General features: G+C 38.0%; 1 protein-coding gene across 1 annotated transcript in view; it reads right to left on the minus strand.

Moving 5' to 3' along the window:
* LOC126885190 (aspartate aminotransferase, mitochondrial-like) overlaps window positions 1-3,724 on the minus strand; it is a 51,375-nt gene extending 47,651 nt beyond the window's left edge. The window contains exon 1 of the mRNA XM_050651626.1: window positions 3,476-3,724. Coding sequence (XP_050507583.1) covers window positions 3,476-3,663 — 188 coding nt within the window. The 5' untranslated portion in view covers window positions 3,664-3,724. The remainder of the gene's footprint in view (window positions 1-3,475) is intronic.
* Window positions 3,725-16,284: the final 12,560 nt, after the last annotated feature.

Genomic DNA, 16,284 nt, shown 5'->3' on the forward strand with positions numbered 1-16,284 from the left:
GATCCTTCGTTCAAATATAAGCAGAAGGTTTTCATCTGCCTTGGAGATGGTCCATGTCTCCGATCCATATGTCAACACTGGTTGTATAAGGGTTTTGTATATGGTTATTTTTGTTTTTTGGCTTAAGTTTCTGCTTCTCATATGTCTACTCAGTCCAAAATAGCATTTGTTCGCTAGGATTATCCTTCGCTTGATTTCTTCTGTCATGACGTTTTCCTTGGTGATCAGGGAGCCTAAGTATGTGAATTTGTCCACCACTTTAAAGGTAGAGTTATCAACAGAGAATTGGTGACCGATGTTTATGGCTCTATTGTTGGGTGTTGATGCCACCATCTTAGTTTTCTCCTCGTTTACTGTCAGGCCCATATTTCTTGAGGCATTTGAGAAGGTGGTATACATTTCTTCTAGTTTGCGTGTTGTGCGGGCAACTAGGTCCACGTCATCGGCATATGCCAAAATTTGGGATGATTATTAAAAATATTTCCTCTGTTGTCTATTCGGGCATCTCTGACCGCCTTTTCCAGAGCTATGTTGAAGAGGAGACACGCCAGCGCATCTCCCTGTCGCAGCCCAATATTCGTTTCAAACGCCTGTGATTGTTCGCCCTGTATTTCGACTTTGCAAACGACTTTACGCATTGTAGCCTTAACCAATCTTATCAGTTTGTCAGGGATGTGGAATTCATCCATGGCTTCATACAATTTATTTCTTAGGACACTATCATAGGCCGATTTAAAATCTACGAAAAGATGGTATGTGTCGATATTGAATTCATTGGTTTTTTCCAGTATTTGTCTTAGCACAAAGATCTGGTCTGTTGTTGATCGACCAGGCCTAAAACCACTTTGATATTCTCCAAGAAGCTCCTCTGAATATGCACTTAGGCGACCATATAAGATGCTCGAAAATATTTTGTAAGCTGTATTAAAGAGGGTTATTCCCCTATAGTTTCTACATTCCAATTGATCACCCTTTTTGTGTAGCGGGCAAACGATTCCATTTATAAAATACTAAAATTAAAACCCAACTACAGCTTTAGGTTTTTTTAATATTCTGTTTTTTATTCATTCGTTTATGTTGAATAATAAAAAGGTTAGGTACATTAACAACTAGACATGTTCTTCATCAATACACGGTGTTTCTAAATAAGTGCGACAAACTTTAAGGGGTAATTCTGCATGAAAAAATGATGACAGTTTGTTTTATAAACGTGTGTTTGCAAATGTTTCGTTTCCGAGATACGGGATGTTGAATTTTTTCGTACAAACTGACGATTTACTGCTCTGAAACCAATGGAGATATGCAAATGAAATTTGGTCGGTTTTAAGAGATAGTTATTGCCGATTTTTCGACAAAATTATATATAAAATTACATATATTTACCATTAGCGTGCATACGGGTAATATGATCCGTGATATTACCCGTATGCGCGCTAATATTGAATATTAAATTCTTTATTGTATGTCAAAAAATGTGCAATAACTACGTCTTAAAACCCACCAAATTTTTATTTACATTTGCATATTTCAACCGGTTTTAAAACAATAAATAAATCGTCAGTTTGTAAGAAAAAATTCAACATCTCGTATCTCAGAAACGAAACATTTGCAAACATACGTTTATAAAGCAAACTGTCATTTTTTTTCATGCAGAATTACCCGTTAAAGTTTGTCACACTTATTTAGAAACACCGTGAATTGATGAAGAACATGTCTATTGTCCTTTTCATGATCATTTTTCAGTGCGTAACAAATGATAGGAAAAAGGGTAAGTCCGTGATAATACACATTTATGACATTTATTCTAACATGACATTTTAGTTAAATCTGACAGTTGTCACATTTTATTTTCAATTTGGAATAAAAGCAAATCAAATGTGTTTCTTGCATTTATAAAATGGTATTTTCTTTGATTTGTATAGTCTTATAAATTATACAGATTATATTTGTAATATTATTATCTAATTAAAAAAAAATTATTTTTTTATTATGGTGCCATCTATCGACAACTAGAATAACTAGAATAAATGTTATAAAAATGTCACCGACGAAATGTAATCACCGAGGTACCTTTTTTTCTGTCACATACAATTTAATGCATTAGAAAGAAATCGAAAAACTGTGACGCACTGAAAGATGATCATGAGAAATACTGTAGTTGTTAATGTACCTAACTTTTTTATTATCCAACATAAACGAATGAATCAAAAAACAGAATATTAAGAAAACCTAAAGCTGTAGTTGGATTTTAATTTTGGTATTTTATAAATGCTAGAATATTCCACAGGGTGATGCGAACTTTCAGAAAAAGAACACAGTTTGATTCGTACACCCGGTATACAATAAAAATTTACCTGTTTAGCAACAATATTATTACAGCGATATTGTTGAATCAGACATATTAAAAAAATCACTTAAATCAGCCAAAAGGTTTAGGAAATACGAGACATCAAAAATTACCAAATTTTTAAGTGGACCGATTTCTATGCACGTAAGTTTACTTTAAATACTTTTATCTTTTAAATACCGCCTGAGGTTGGCTATCGTCACAGCTACGGTTCGTACAGTAAAAATCCCGATGCACGTCATTTACGACATAGAAAGTGACGTCACATGATACCAAACACAAAGATAGACTTCTATTGAAGACTCACTGCTCAACCATACTAAATACCCAAAATATCTTGGTGTGACACTCGATAGAACGCTAAGCTTTAAAGAACATCTTACAAAGACGAGTGCAAAACTTAGAACACGAAATAATATTCTACAAAAGTTATGCGGTACCACATGGGGTCCCTCACCGACTACACTTATTGAAGAATGTGTGCACATATCGAAGAATGCTGAGAATATCCTGGACAGAAAGAATAACCAATGAGGAACTACTAAGAAGAATAGAGAACAGCAGGGAGATACTGGATTTCATCAAAATAGGAAAACTACAATATCTGGGTCATATATCACGTGGTGACAGATATGAATTCCTAAAATTAATAATGCAGGAAAAGATTCAAGGAAGGCGCAGCAGAGGTAAAAGAAAAATATCCTGGCTGAGAAACCTCAGAGAATGGTTTGGATGCACCTCAACTAAATTCTTTCGGGCTGTAGTGACAAAAGTTAAAATAGCAGTGATGATTGCAAAGCTCCGTCGCGGATTTGGCTCGTAAAGAAGAAGAAGAAAAATCGTGATTTTTAAGATCCAATAGAGTCTGCAGAACTTTAATATAATGTTTATAAACAGGTTGTATTGCTTTCAGGATTCAATGACAGTGGCACATACTCTTGGAGAATTTTTCAGCGTGAAGTTGAAGCCGTAAATAACGAATAGGTACATACTGTTCAAAGATTCTAACACATTCTGAGTCTCATTAGTAGCACTGGCGGCATTACAATTCATGTGTCCATATTCTGATACCTGTTGCTACAGGAATTCCCATGTCCTAAGTAATAAAAAGACGTAATATTCACTAACCTATATGATCCAACACCTAAATTTACTTTGTCCTTCGAAGAATCTTGCAAAAAAGAGTCGGTCATTCCAAAAATTGGATCCGGGTCAGCTAGAGGAACGTTTGAAAACCAAGCAACATTTCGGTATTGCGATTTGAAATATAAATTTGGTACTAAAAATTTTGTACTTCCAAAATTTTTCCAGTTCATTTTTACTTTAATTTATACTTAAAAAAAATTCTAGCAGAAGTTGACGTATGTTATGACAAATACATATTAGTTGATTCTTCTTTTTCTGCTTTAGCTTATTGGCCTCCACCTATTGAGTGTTTGGTCAGCTCATCGTCGCGGAGTAAAGGAAAAAATTCACTTTTAATTTGAAGTTAGTAATGGTAACCCAGACAAAAGAGTCCAGATGGAGAAAATCAGCTATAAAAAATCCGCAATCTAAGCGGGAAGACATTGCGGCGAAGAATGAATGGCCATACGTAGTAGGTCGAGAGAGATTCCTGTGAGGAACCAGGCGACACCTCACAGTAATTAGCCTTACTCGAGCATGCGGGGCTCTGCTGGAGTGGACTGCAATTCCCTAGCTACTCGTGGGAACAATATGGACAACTATATGGAAACCAATATTTCCGAACGAACAACCCGTAGTAGAAAACCATGAAGGCACTACTACTCAGATAGCGAAGCCAACCAAAAGGAAGGCAGTCAGAGTCACCTCCCTAGAGAGTGGGTCTGCTGACTGGACACTGTAGACTAGATAGACAATTGAGTCTCATAGGCCTGACAGAAGAGGACACTTGTCGGTTCTGTCTGGAAGAAGAGGAAACCGCTCTACAAGTTCTGTGTCATTGCGAAGGTGTCGCACGAGTGCGGTTTCTAGAACTCAAGGAGAAAAAACCGGAAGCACCATGCTACATGAAAAGGCCACTATCAGGGCTGTTGAGTCTCATTAAGAGGACCAAGCTAGATGAAATGCTTTAAAAGAAGTGGGAAACACAACAGATCTGCAAAGGTCGCAGTTTATCAGGCTCTGTTGGCCGCTACATTCTACATTCTAGTACATTACACAATCTGTTTCTTCTTCTTTTTCTTCTTCTTCTTCTTCGTTTTGACAAAAATTATCTCAAATTCTCCTATACTTCTTCACATAAAGGCTCGATTTCGCGATAGTAGTCACGAGAGTACTATCACGAGAGTGATAGTGATAGTACTGTAGCGTGATTAGTGTAATTACTTCTAATTACAATAAAACTAGCGGTTCGTAATTTATATACGACTTTATTTATATAAGTTACAGACGAATTTATCTTATACACTAAACTTATTCAAAAAATATGCCCGTATTTATACCCAGTTGTTATTCTGGAACAATCGACTCCCATCTCGAGCTATCGGCTTGTTCCGCCTACGTGACGTACCTTCCAGAATTATCCGGCGAGGCCTAGCACATCCGATTACGTCATTCTCGAGGTGTTTACTGTTATACGGGGATCGGCCAAGATTTCTCTTCCGCTACACTGCTCCCCTCTTAAGATCTGAGCGTCTCGATCAGCAACTCTAAATGAAGGCCCAGGATGGCGGAATCTACACGACTCTCCAGCTCTGCATACACCCTTCAAGAAGAAATAACAGTCTACTGTCTTTGAAGGGTACGACATCTTCGGGTTTATGCAACACACAGTGATTTGTACACCAGTTCCTGTGAAGACCACTTCAAGCATGCTTCTCACAATCTTCCAATCCAGATTTTCTACTGCATGGCCTATTTTTGGTAAAGCCAAATTTTTGATGTCATAATTACACACGATTTTCTTCAAATTAGTTAGAGCACGCCATATGTTCTCGTAGCTTGGCGTGTCCGTATAAGACTTTCTGGTCACCATATACAGCAAAGATCGAGGACCATCTTCCAATCGCAGTACTCTTCCAATTTTAGGCTGCTGATTTCTTAACTCGTCCAGGCGGCCGAACTTTCTATTGAATACGGACGATATTCCTTTAGTCATCTCGAGGTCTTGGGCAACACAGTGGGCCAGAGAGACGTTTTCTGGAACACCAAACAGATCTTGCTGAACTTCTGTGGTCACGCCGAATCTAGCACTCTTTCTCGCTGCGTAATTTGACATAAATTGATTAAAACTTGGCTGTGCGACATCTTTCATCTCCTGTTGGAGGACTCGTGCTTCTTCTGTTTCATTTGAGCCAGCATATGGTGCAAGACGATTTATGTGAATAACTTTTGGTTTACCGTTTGGCAACTTCTTAATTCTATATATTACGTCATTTATTTTCTTCTTAACTTCATATGGACCTTCCCATTGTCTTTGCAGTTTAGGACATAAGCCTCGACGACGTTGCGGATTATAAAGCCAGACAAGATCACCTACTTCGAAGCTTTCATTCTTGCATCGAGAATCATATTGATCTTTCATTCTGTCACTGGCTATCTGGATGTGTTGTCGGGCAAGTTCATGAATGTTGTTCATTCGTAATTTCAGGCGGTCAACGTAGTCTTCGCCTGCAACATGTTCCTCGGAAGGTCCGCAGCCAAACTCTAGGTCGCAGGGCAACCGAACTTCACGACCCAACATCAGGCAGGTTGGTGTTTGACCTGTAGTTTCATTTACGGCCGAGCGGTAGGCCATCAGGAATAAATGAATGTGTTGGTCCCAATCTCGCTGATGTTCAGATACAACTTTGGACAAGTGTTTACCCATCGTTCGGTTCATCCTCTCGACCATCCCATCTGATTGAGGATGCAGGGGTGTTGTTCTGGTCTTATTGGCACCAATCAATTTACAAACGTTTTGGAAAAGAGCTGACTCAAAGTTTCGCCCTTGGTCGGAGTGGATCTCCAAGGGAACACCAAATCGGCTAAAGAATTCTTTAACAAGTACCTCTGCAACGGTAGCAGCTTCTTGATTTGGTAATGCATAGGCCTCAGTCCATTTTGTAAAATAATCCATGGCTACCAGGATGTATTTATTTCCAGCATCGGTTTCTGGAAATGGACCTGCAATGTCGATAGCTACTCTTTCCATAGGACTTCCAACATTGTACTGTCTCATGGGTGCTCTCTTTTTACCAACTGGACCATTACCGGATGCACACAGTTCACATTTCTGGCACCATCTTCTTACATCATCTTTACAGTTCACCCAATAGAACCGTTCTCGAACCTTTTGCAGAGTCTTCGTAATACCAAAGTGTCCACCTGATGTACCGTCATGCAACTGACGCAATACTTCTGACGCTTTACTTTTAGGTACAATCAACTGAAGCTTAGATTCTGTACCATCATCGTTCTCAAAGGTTCTGTACAAAAGATCATCTTTTAGTATCAGGCAATTCCATTGGCTCCAGTAGGCCTTGACTTCCGGACTACATGCACTAATGTTTTGCCAACTAGGTCTCTCACCTCGACGCATCCAATCCAATACTCTTTTTATACATGGATCATCTTCTTGGGCGTGTTGTAACTGTTGGGGCTGCCATTGTTCATTAACTACGATAGTTCGTCTCACAGGGCAACGCTGTTCCTCTACTCTAAGCCGGTGATTACAACTTTCACCGCATGGCCGTATCGAGGAAGCATCTATATTTGAACGAACTCTTCCAGCCCTCTTCACGCGTCTCTTCGGCATCGTGTCACGAATCACCCTCCGTACCATTTCCACCAAACGTTCATCTTTTCTCTTATCGCCTTTTTCCATGGCTATTACTCCATTGTTTCGTGAAGCTTGGCTAGCTGCTTCGTGTTCCAAGGCAATAGCAAGTGCTTCATCCAAAACTTTCGGTCTTGCTAGTCGTAAAGCTTTCTGTAGTTCACTATCTTTCAGCCCATTGACAAAGGTATCTACCGCAATTTCTTCTAAAACGCTGTCTGGCACCTCCGGATAAGCCAACCGCACCACACGAGCCACATCTGCTTCAAATTCTTGCAGATTCTCACTTGCTCGTTGACTTCTATTTCTCAGTTGTGCTTTGTATACTTGTTGTAGATGGGCATCTCCATAGCGTTTTTCTAGACGAGTGAACAAGGTCTGGTAACATTTTTCTTGACCCTTAGGAATTGATCTTAATATATCTGCAGCATCACCTCGCAAAGCAGCAGTCAAGGAAACAGCCTTTTCTTGTTCGGTCCAATGGTTGGCGGTCGCAATAGCTTCGAATTGTCTGAGGTATATGGACCAAGAGGACTTCCCATCGAATGGTGGTAATTTAAATCTCATATGATGCGATGTTTCGTCTCTCGGTGTTTCATCCTTCACTACAAGATCTAAAGCTACTGCATTAACTGATGGTTGTACTTTTGTATCAGTTATCATGCTCTCTAGTTGTTTGATCTTTTCTTCTACGGTCTCTACACTTTTCTGCATCTTATCGAATGTTCTAGAAACTTCTTCAAATTTCTCGTCATTCTGTCTACAAACGTCTTTAATTACTTGAGAAACACTTTCAAATTTCTCGTCGCTTTTTCTACTAACTTCTTCAAGTTTCTCGTTGTTCTTTATAGAAGTTTCATCGATCTTTTGAGAAATGGTTTCGAATTTCTCATTATTTATCTTAGAAATATCATCGATCGTTTGAGAAAGACTTAGACTTATCTTAGACGTTTCATCGATCTTTTGAGAAACACTTTCAAATTTCGATAAGATCGCTTGTTCTGCTGATTGGAAGTGGAACGTCTTTGGGTCATCTCCATTCTTCTTGAGGACTTCCTCGAGTCGTGATTGTAGGACTATCTTGAGCCCACTGCTGTCCACGTCCCGTTCCTCTAGCTGTTCACGGAGCTGTTTTACTGTAAGTTTTTGTAGCAACATCTTTGGTCGGCACACACGTACTTTCCAAAAGTCTTTTAAAAGTCTTTCCGAATACCGAACAATCAACGCACTTTAACTATTCCCGACGAATAGAGTCCAAAAGTCTTTTAAAGTCTTTCCGAATACCGAACAATTAACGCACTCCGGTTATTCCCGACGAATAAAGTTCAAAAGTCTTTTAAAGTCTCTCTGTAATTCACTTATTTATATCGCACTACTTTACCGAACACCGACACCAACTGTAGCGTGATTAGTGTAATTACTTCTAATTACAATAAAACTAGCGGTTCGTAATTTATATACGACTTTATTTATATAAGTTACAGACGAATTTATCTTATACACTAAACTTATTCACAAAATATGCCCGTATTTATACCCAGTTGTTATTCTGGAACAATCGACTCCCATCTCGAGCTATCGGCTTGTTCCGCCTACGTGACGTACCTTCCAGAATTCTCCGGCGAGGCCTAGCACATCCGATTACGTCATTCTCGAGGTGTTTACTGTTATACGGGGATCGGCCAAGATTTCTCTTCCGCTACAGTACATATTATCACATTTGTGGGCAGTTTACACGGATCGGTATTTTGTGATAATACAGTGCGTACAACCATACAAAACTGGTAAAGATAGCACGAGACAGATCATCAAACGGCTGAAGGAGTATAGGAAGGCCAAGGAAGAGATGGAGTGACCACCTGGATATCTGATGAGAAGGCATCCGAAGATGGAACAGGCGCGGGTCTATTAAGGAAGCAGGAAGAAGAAGAATACAAAACCTCTTAACGCGGTACAGTGGAACCCCGATAAGTCGGCCTCCGATAACCCGGAAGTCTGACAGACAAAAGTCTGGACTGACGAAAGTCCAGACAAAACAAACATTTTTTCACTTTAACTGAGATTTTTCCCAAGAAATAAACAATACTGTATACAAATGTACGTAATTTAGATGTACTGTGCATATGTATTTCATGTTTTTGCAAATATAATGTGTATTTGTTTATTATTCATATGTATTCGATTAATTTTTACAATATTCTCCGGCTAACCCGGATTTTCGATAACCCGGATTGGCCGCGGTCCCGATTAATCCGACTTATCGAGGTTCCACTGCAATAATGATTAGTTCCACTGCAAATAGTGAGTGGGGCACACAATATTCTAGCTACCAAAGAGCTGATTATGAATATTCGTGGCGCAAAAATGTATTTTTTACGAATAAAAAAAAAGATTTACAAAAGGGAACCTTTAATAAAGTTTGCAGTGTGATTTTTAGCGTATCAGATTTCAGGTATCAGGTATTTGGTTTTAAGCTAAACAATGAGAACCGTTTCCCACAGAATCAAGGAACACCTCAACAACGCAGAAATATCAAACTTCGAATACAGTAGAACCCCGCAAATCCGAACTAATTGGGGGGACAGCCTGTTCGGATTCCGAAAAGTTCGGATTATCCGAAAGTTAGCCTTAACTAGTAGTTCAAAGCTTTCATTGTGATTTTGAGTAGCCAAACGTTCTCGCAAGAGTGTGGACAATATTTTTGGACTCAAGTTGACTACGAGAGAACCAAAGTAAGTTTGTGTTTAACTTTTATAAACACTTTATAAACCTATATATTAAAGTATAATATTTATTTTTAAGAAATTTTAAATGTCAAAGTCCTAGTAATCCTACATTGTCCAATTTTCTGGCTTTACTCTTTATAATAAACATGTTTTTAAGTTTTTGTCTTGAATTTTTAAATTTTTTTCACTTTCCGTTGGTTCAGATTTGCCGAAAGTTCGGATTCGCGGGGTTCGGATTTACGGGGTTCTACTGTATTATATAAAAGTTAATAAAATCATTCCTTTTCTTCTTCCCAAAATAGTAAAATTTTACATAACATACCAAATAAAACTTTTAGACAAATGCACCTTTTAGAAGATGTTGGGATAACTAAAGAAATAAAATTGAACCGTGATTTTTGCTTAAATACACAAATTAATCTCAATTGCAACTATAAACCTCAGTTCAAACTATTGTGGGAGACTTTAAAAGAAGAAGTGTGACCTCATGCAATCTAAATAATTTTTCCATTTTTATATTTAAAATTTATAACAACTTTGTAATAATTAATATTTTAAACATTTATTCTTTTTAAAACAAGAAAATTTCTTTAAAAAAGTGCATTTTCCAACACTTGTATTGATACAATTTTAATACACTTAAATACCATACTGATACCATTACCATCAAGTTTCTTCTTATTCTTGACATACAACAAAGAATCAATTTTATTTTTTCAATTGAATTTTTTAGACCTTCAATCATTTTTCAACATTTACATTATACATTTATATACTATTCAAATATTCAAACCAAGATTTATGTAACTATATTTCAGACAGTCCTTGATACTGTAAAGATCACAAAGCACCAGGAAATGATGGTCTAAATGGAGAAATGATAAAAAAGGAGGGAATGTTTTACATCAAAAATTGTATGACATTATTGTGAGGAGGGGAGCCCAAGCGGGGATTTTTGCAGTTACTCGAGCGCGTCAGATTATTACATGGCGGAAACCTTGTACCCTGAAAATGTATCTCTACCATATATTGGCTCTTAATGCAGTGGAGTTCGTTAAAGGGGAGCCAAAAAAACAATATATCCTTAGAAAAACTCGAAATCGTCAGATTAAGATAAGGTAAGTTAAGTACATGCAAAACAGTGTATATTTCAAAAATCTGACGATTTGAGCGGGGCGTAAGGAAATGGGGGAGTCCCAAAGTTTCACAAGAAAAATCGAATATTTCACGAAATGAATGACAGATCGAAAAACTAAAAAATACGTGCTCAATATTTTTCAAAAATCTATCGAATGATATCAAACACGACTTCCCACGGAGAGGGGTGGGGGTAAATTTAAAATTTTAATTACAATTCCCGCAATATTTCCCGAAATGAACATCAGATAATTGAAAAATACACTTTTATTCAATATTTTTGAAATATTTATCGAAACGAATGACACCAAACACCACGACCATAGAGGTGGGGTGGGGGGTTACTTTAAAATCTTAAATGGGAGCCCCCATTTTTTATTGCAGATTTGGATTCCTTACGTAAAAATAAGTAACTTTTATTCGAGACATTTTTTCGAATTATGGATAGGTGGCGCTATAATCTAAAAAAACGATTGTTGGAATTGGAAAATTAACTTAAAAATGGAAAGTCCCCACTAAAATGGAAAACTTTATTTAACTTTTTTTGGTTTTAGGACCTACTCTTCACAACCTAATACATAGGTACCCACAACGCTCGAGTGACTGCACATTTAGCAAACTTTGCTCCCCTACCATAAAGAATAATTTCGAAACAGAGTCATATCGCTAATTAGCACAGAATATACTCTTCTATCGATTATCTTGCTATAGAGGCTCACTCCGTTTTTGGAAGATATTCTAGGTACCAATGTGGCTTTCATGCTGAAAGGCCAACAGTAGATAAATATTTACAATCTGACAAATATTAGAAAAACACCGGGAATTCATCCGAGATGTACACCAAATTTTTGTAGATTTCCAGAAAGTATATGTTTCCATAAAATGAAGCAAACTGACTAGCATTGGTAGAAATGAGAATGCCAAGAAAATTAGGGGAGCTAATTCAAATGTTCGTGACAGTTTCACATGCACAGGTAAAAACAGGAAACAGAACATCGATGCCATTTAGTATAACATAATGACTTAGACAAAGGGACCCCTTATCACCGTTCCTATTCAATTTGACCTTAGAATATGCAATAAGTAAAATATCATCTGAGCTGACAGGGGGATTTGTGAACTGAGGATCAAAACTATTGTTAATCTTTGCTCTTGATCTAGATGCAGTCGCTCAATCTATAAGAGGCGTGGTAGAGGTGTTTTCAGAACTCGAGGAAGAAACAGGGAGTCTGGGCTTTCGAATAAATGAAGAGAAGACGAAATACATAGTCGTAACCAAAAATGCAAGACCAAGATCTAAACAGAATATAACTATTAATGACCACAATTTCTAAGTAGTTTTTTTTATAATGTTGTAACATTTACAATCTACCCTTAACTAAGAACAATACGTAAATTATTTGACAAAAATTGAAAATTTGACCTGTAGAGGGAGATCCAGTGATCACCCTCTTTACATAAATTAAATTAAAACAAAAAGAATAAGTTTTCACTCTAATGGCATATAAAACAACATAATGCTATTCTACACCCCACCAGAATGAAAACAATGGGAATTTTCTCTGGTTACACCTCCGAGGCTTCTACAATTTGCAAGCCATATGGATGCTGAGACTAAGGAAGATGAGGGAATTCTAGAATTTACAATTCACGTCCCATCTGCTCAGCGCGGTAAAGTTCCAACGAGAATCGTTCCATTCATACTCCACACAGAGTAAATGTAAATAAAAAATGAATAACCATTTTCAATTTCGTTGCAAAACGAAAACACAGCCGAACCATATTCTAGTCCAATCAGAGAGTGCTGCAAGCACCCCCACCGGTCTCGAAACTTATTAGTTTCTCATCAGGAGGCACATATGTTGCTCTCCCTGATCCAACCAAAACAAACCCTAGCGTGCAGTCCCGGATTGCAACGAACGAAATGGCATAGATGCCCTAGCGGCAACTGCTAGCAAAAAGAATAAGTTTTCACTCTAATGGCATATAAAACAACATAATGCTATTCTACAGCCCACCAGAATGAAAACAATGGGAACCTTCTCTGGTTACACCTCCGAGGCTTCTACAATTTGCAAGCCATACGGATGCTGAGACTAAGGAAGATGAGGGAATCCTACAATTTACAATTCACGTCCCATCTGCTCAGCGCGGTAAAGTTCCAACGAGAATGGTTCCCTTCATACTCCACACAGAGTAAATGTAAATCAAAAATGAATAACCATTTTCAGTTTCGTTGCAAAACGAAAACACAGCCGATCCATATTCTAGTCCAATCAGAGAGTGCTGCAAGCACCCCTATCGGTTTCGAAACTTATCAGTCTCTCATCAGGAGGCACATATGCTGCTCTCCCTGATCCAACCAAAACAAACCCCAGCGTGCAGTCCCGGATTGCAACGAACGAAATGGCATAGATGCCCTAGCGGCAACTGCTAGCAAAAAGAATAAGTTTTCACTCTAATGGCATATAAAACAATGTAATGCTATTCTACACCCCACCAGAATGAAAACAATGGGAACCTTCTCTGGTTACACCTCCGAGTGAAAACAATGGGAACCTTCTCTGGTTACACCTCCGAGGTTTCTACAATTTGCAAGCCATACGGATGCTGAGACTAAGGAAGATGAGGGAATTCTACAATTTACAATTCACGTCCCATCTGCTCAGCGCGGTAAAGTTCCAACGAAAATGGTTCCCTTCATACTCCACACAGAGTAAATGTAAATCAAAAATGAATAACCATTTTCAATTTAGTTGCAAAACGAAAACACAGCCGAACCATATTCTAGTCCAATCAGAGAGTGCTGCAAGCACCCACCGGTCTCGATAGTTATTAGTCTTTCATCAGGAGGCACAATAGGAGGCTTCTACAATTTGCTTGCAAATTGTAGAAGCCTCGAGCCTCGGAGGTGTAACCAGAGAAGGTTCCCATTGTTTTCATTCTGGTGGGGTGTAGAATAGCATTATGTTGTTTTATATGCCATTAGAGTGAAAACTTATTCTTTTTGCTAGCAGTTGCCGCTAGGGCATCTATGCCATTTCGTTCATTGCAATCCGGGACTGCACGCTGGGGTTTGTTTTGGTTGGATCAGGGAGAGCAGCATATGTACCTCCTGATGAGAGACTGATAAGTTTCGAAACCGGTAGGGGTGCTTGCAGCACTCTCTGATTGGACTAGGATATTATTCGGCTGTGTTTTCGTTTTGCAACGAAATTGAAAATGGTTATTCATTTTTGATTTACATTTACTCTGTATGAGGGGAACCATTCTCGTTGGAACTTTACCGCGCTAAGCAGATGGGACGTGAATTGTAAATTGTAGAATTCCCTCATCCTCCTTAGTCTCAGCATCCGTATGGCTTGCAAATTGTAGAAGCCTCGGAGGTGTAACCAGAGAAGGTTCCCATTGTTTTCATTCTGGTGGGGTGTAGAATAGCATTATGTTGTTTTATATGCCATTAGAGTGAAAACTTATTCTTTTTGAAAAACCAATACAGAAGTAAAAACTTCGAGATGTATTCTGGTATAAAATCGTTTATTTAAAAACTATAAAATGTCATCGATTGCAGAACGTTTTCGTTCTAAACAGAACATCTTCAGTGCATCCTGCCGAGTATTTTGAAACTAGCACACCGTAAATAGTGTTAACATCATCATATATGGTTTACATAATGTAATATGTTAAAATGTTATGACTACAAGTCGATGTTAATGGATAAAGTGGAACACATGCTAAAAGGGTGCCATGGTTCCCTGCTCGAAGATACTAGGTACTTGCCAATTCAATGGGCACAGACCAACTTGTTGGTCTGTGCCCATTGAATTGGCAAGTACCTAGTATCTTCGAGCAGGGAACCATGGCACCCTTTTAGCATGTGTTCCACTTTATCCATTAACATCGACTTGTAGTCATAACATTTTAACATATTACATTATGTAAACCATATATGATGATGTTAACACTATTTACGGTGTGCTAGTTTCAAAATACTCGGCAGGATGCACTGAAGATGTTCTGTTTAGAACGAAAACGTTCTGCAATCGATGACATTTTATAGTTTTTAAATAAACGATTTTATACCAGAATACATCTCGAAGTTTTTACTTCTGTATTGGTTTTTTAAACTATGGTATACAGCCAACTATTGGGATTTTCCCATTGAATTTTTTTTTTTTTTTTTTTTTTATTCTTTTTGCTAGCAGTTGCCGCTAGGGCATCTATGCCATTTCGTTCGTTGCACTCCGGGACTGCACGCTGGGGTTTGTTTTGGCTGGATCAGGGAGAGCAGTATATGTGCCTCCTGATGAGAAACTAATAAGTTTCGAGACCGGTGGGGGTGCTTGCAGCACTCTCTGATTGGACTAGAATATGGTTCGGCTGTGTTTTCGTTTTGCAACGAAATTGAAAATGGTTATTCATTTTTAAATTAAAACAAGTTAAAAATAAGTTTAGTTATCACAGATTATTCGAATCTTCTTGCTAGGTCCACTACTTTGAATCTCTTCAGGCGTCGTACATCATTGTGGTCATCAGTGAGGTTGCTGGCTAACTCGTTTGGATGATATTCTAGTCTCTTGGAATATTTTTTGTAATATTCTGTTATTACTGTTTTTATGGATGGCACATTGAGGTATTGCTCTATCACATAGTTTGGCGCGTACCAAGGGGCATTCAGAATTGTTCTAAGGACTTTGTTCTGAAATCTCTGCAGTATTTCTAGGTTAGTTTAACTGGCTGTCCCCCAAAGTTTAATACCATAGGTCCACACTGGTTTTAATATAGTTTTATATATCAACAGTTTGTTTTCAAGAGATAGTTGAGATTTACGACCGATGGCCGATGATAGGAGATTAACTTTGCAAAAGCACATTTTTACAAAAAGAAATCAACTAGGAATAAAATTCCGAGAAATGTATTTCTAAGTATTAAAAGAGTTTAAATAATTGGGGGAGGTAGAAAAAGAGGTCTCAGTGAGGATAGGTGCGAGGACAGAGCATTATACTACCTATCATCATTATTAATATTTAAGCTGCTAAAAAGACCATTCAAATTAAGACTGTACAAGACAATTATTCGCCCAGTGGTTACATATTGAAGTAAAATATGGACTTTACATCTTCTTCTTCTTCAGGTGGCATCTCCGCTACGGAGGTTGGCAATCATCATATATATTTAAATTTTTGAGGCAGTAGCTCTAAATAATTGTTTTGAGCTGCATCCAAACCATTCCCTCAGGTTCTTCAGCTATGAAATTCGTCTTCTTTCGATGCTTCTTCTGCCATCTATCTTTC

The sequence above is a fragment of the Diabrotica virgifera genome, chromosome 5, assembly GCF_917563875.1.
Source record: "Diabrotica virgifera virgifera chromosome 5, PGI_DIABVI_V3a".
Lineage (NCBI taxonomy): Eukaryota > Metazoa > Arthropoda > Insecta > Coleoptera > Chrysomelidae > Diabrotica > Diabrotica virgifera.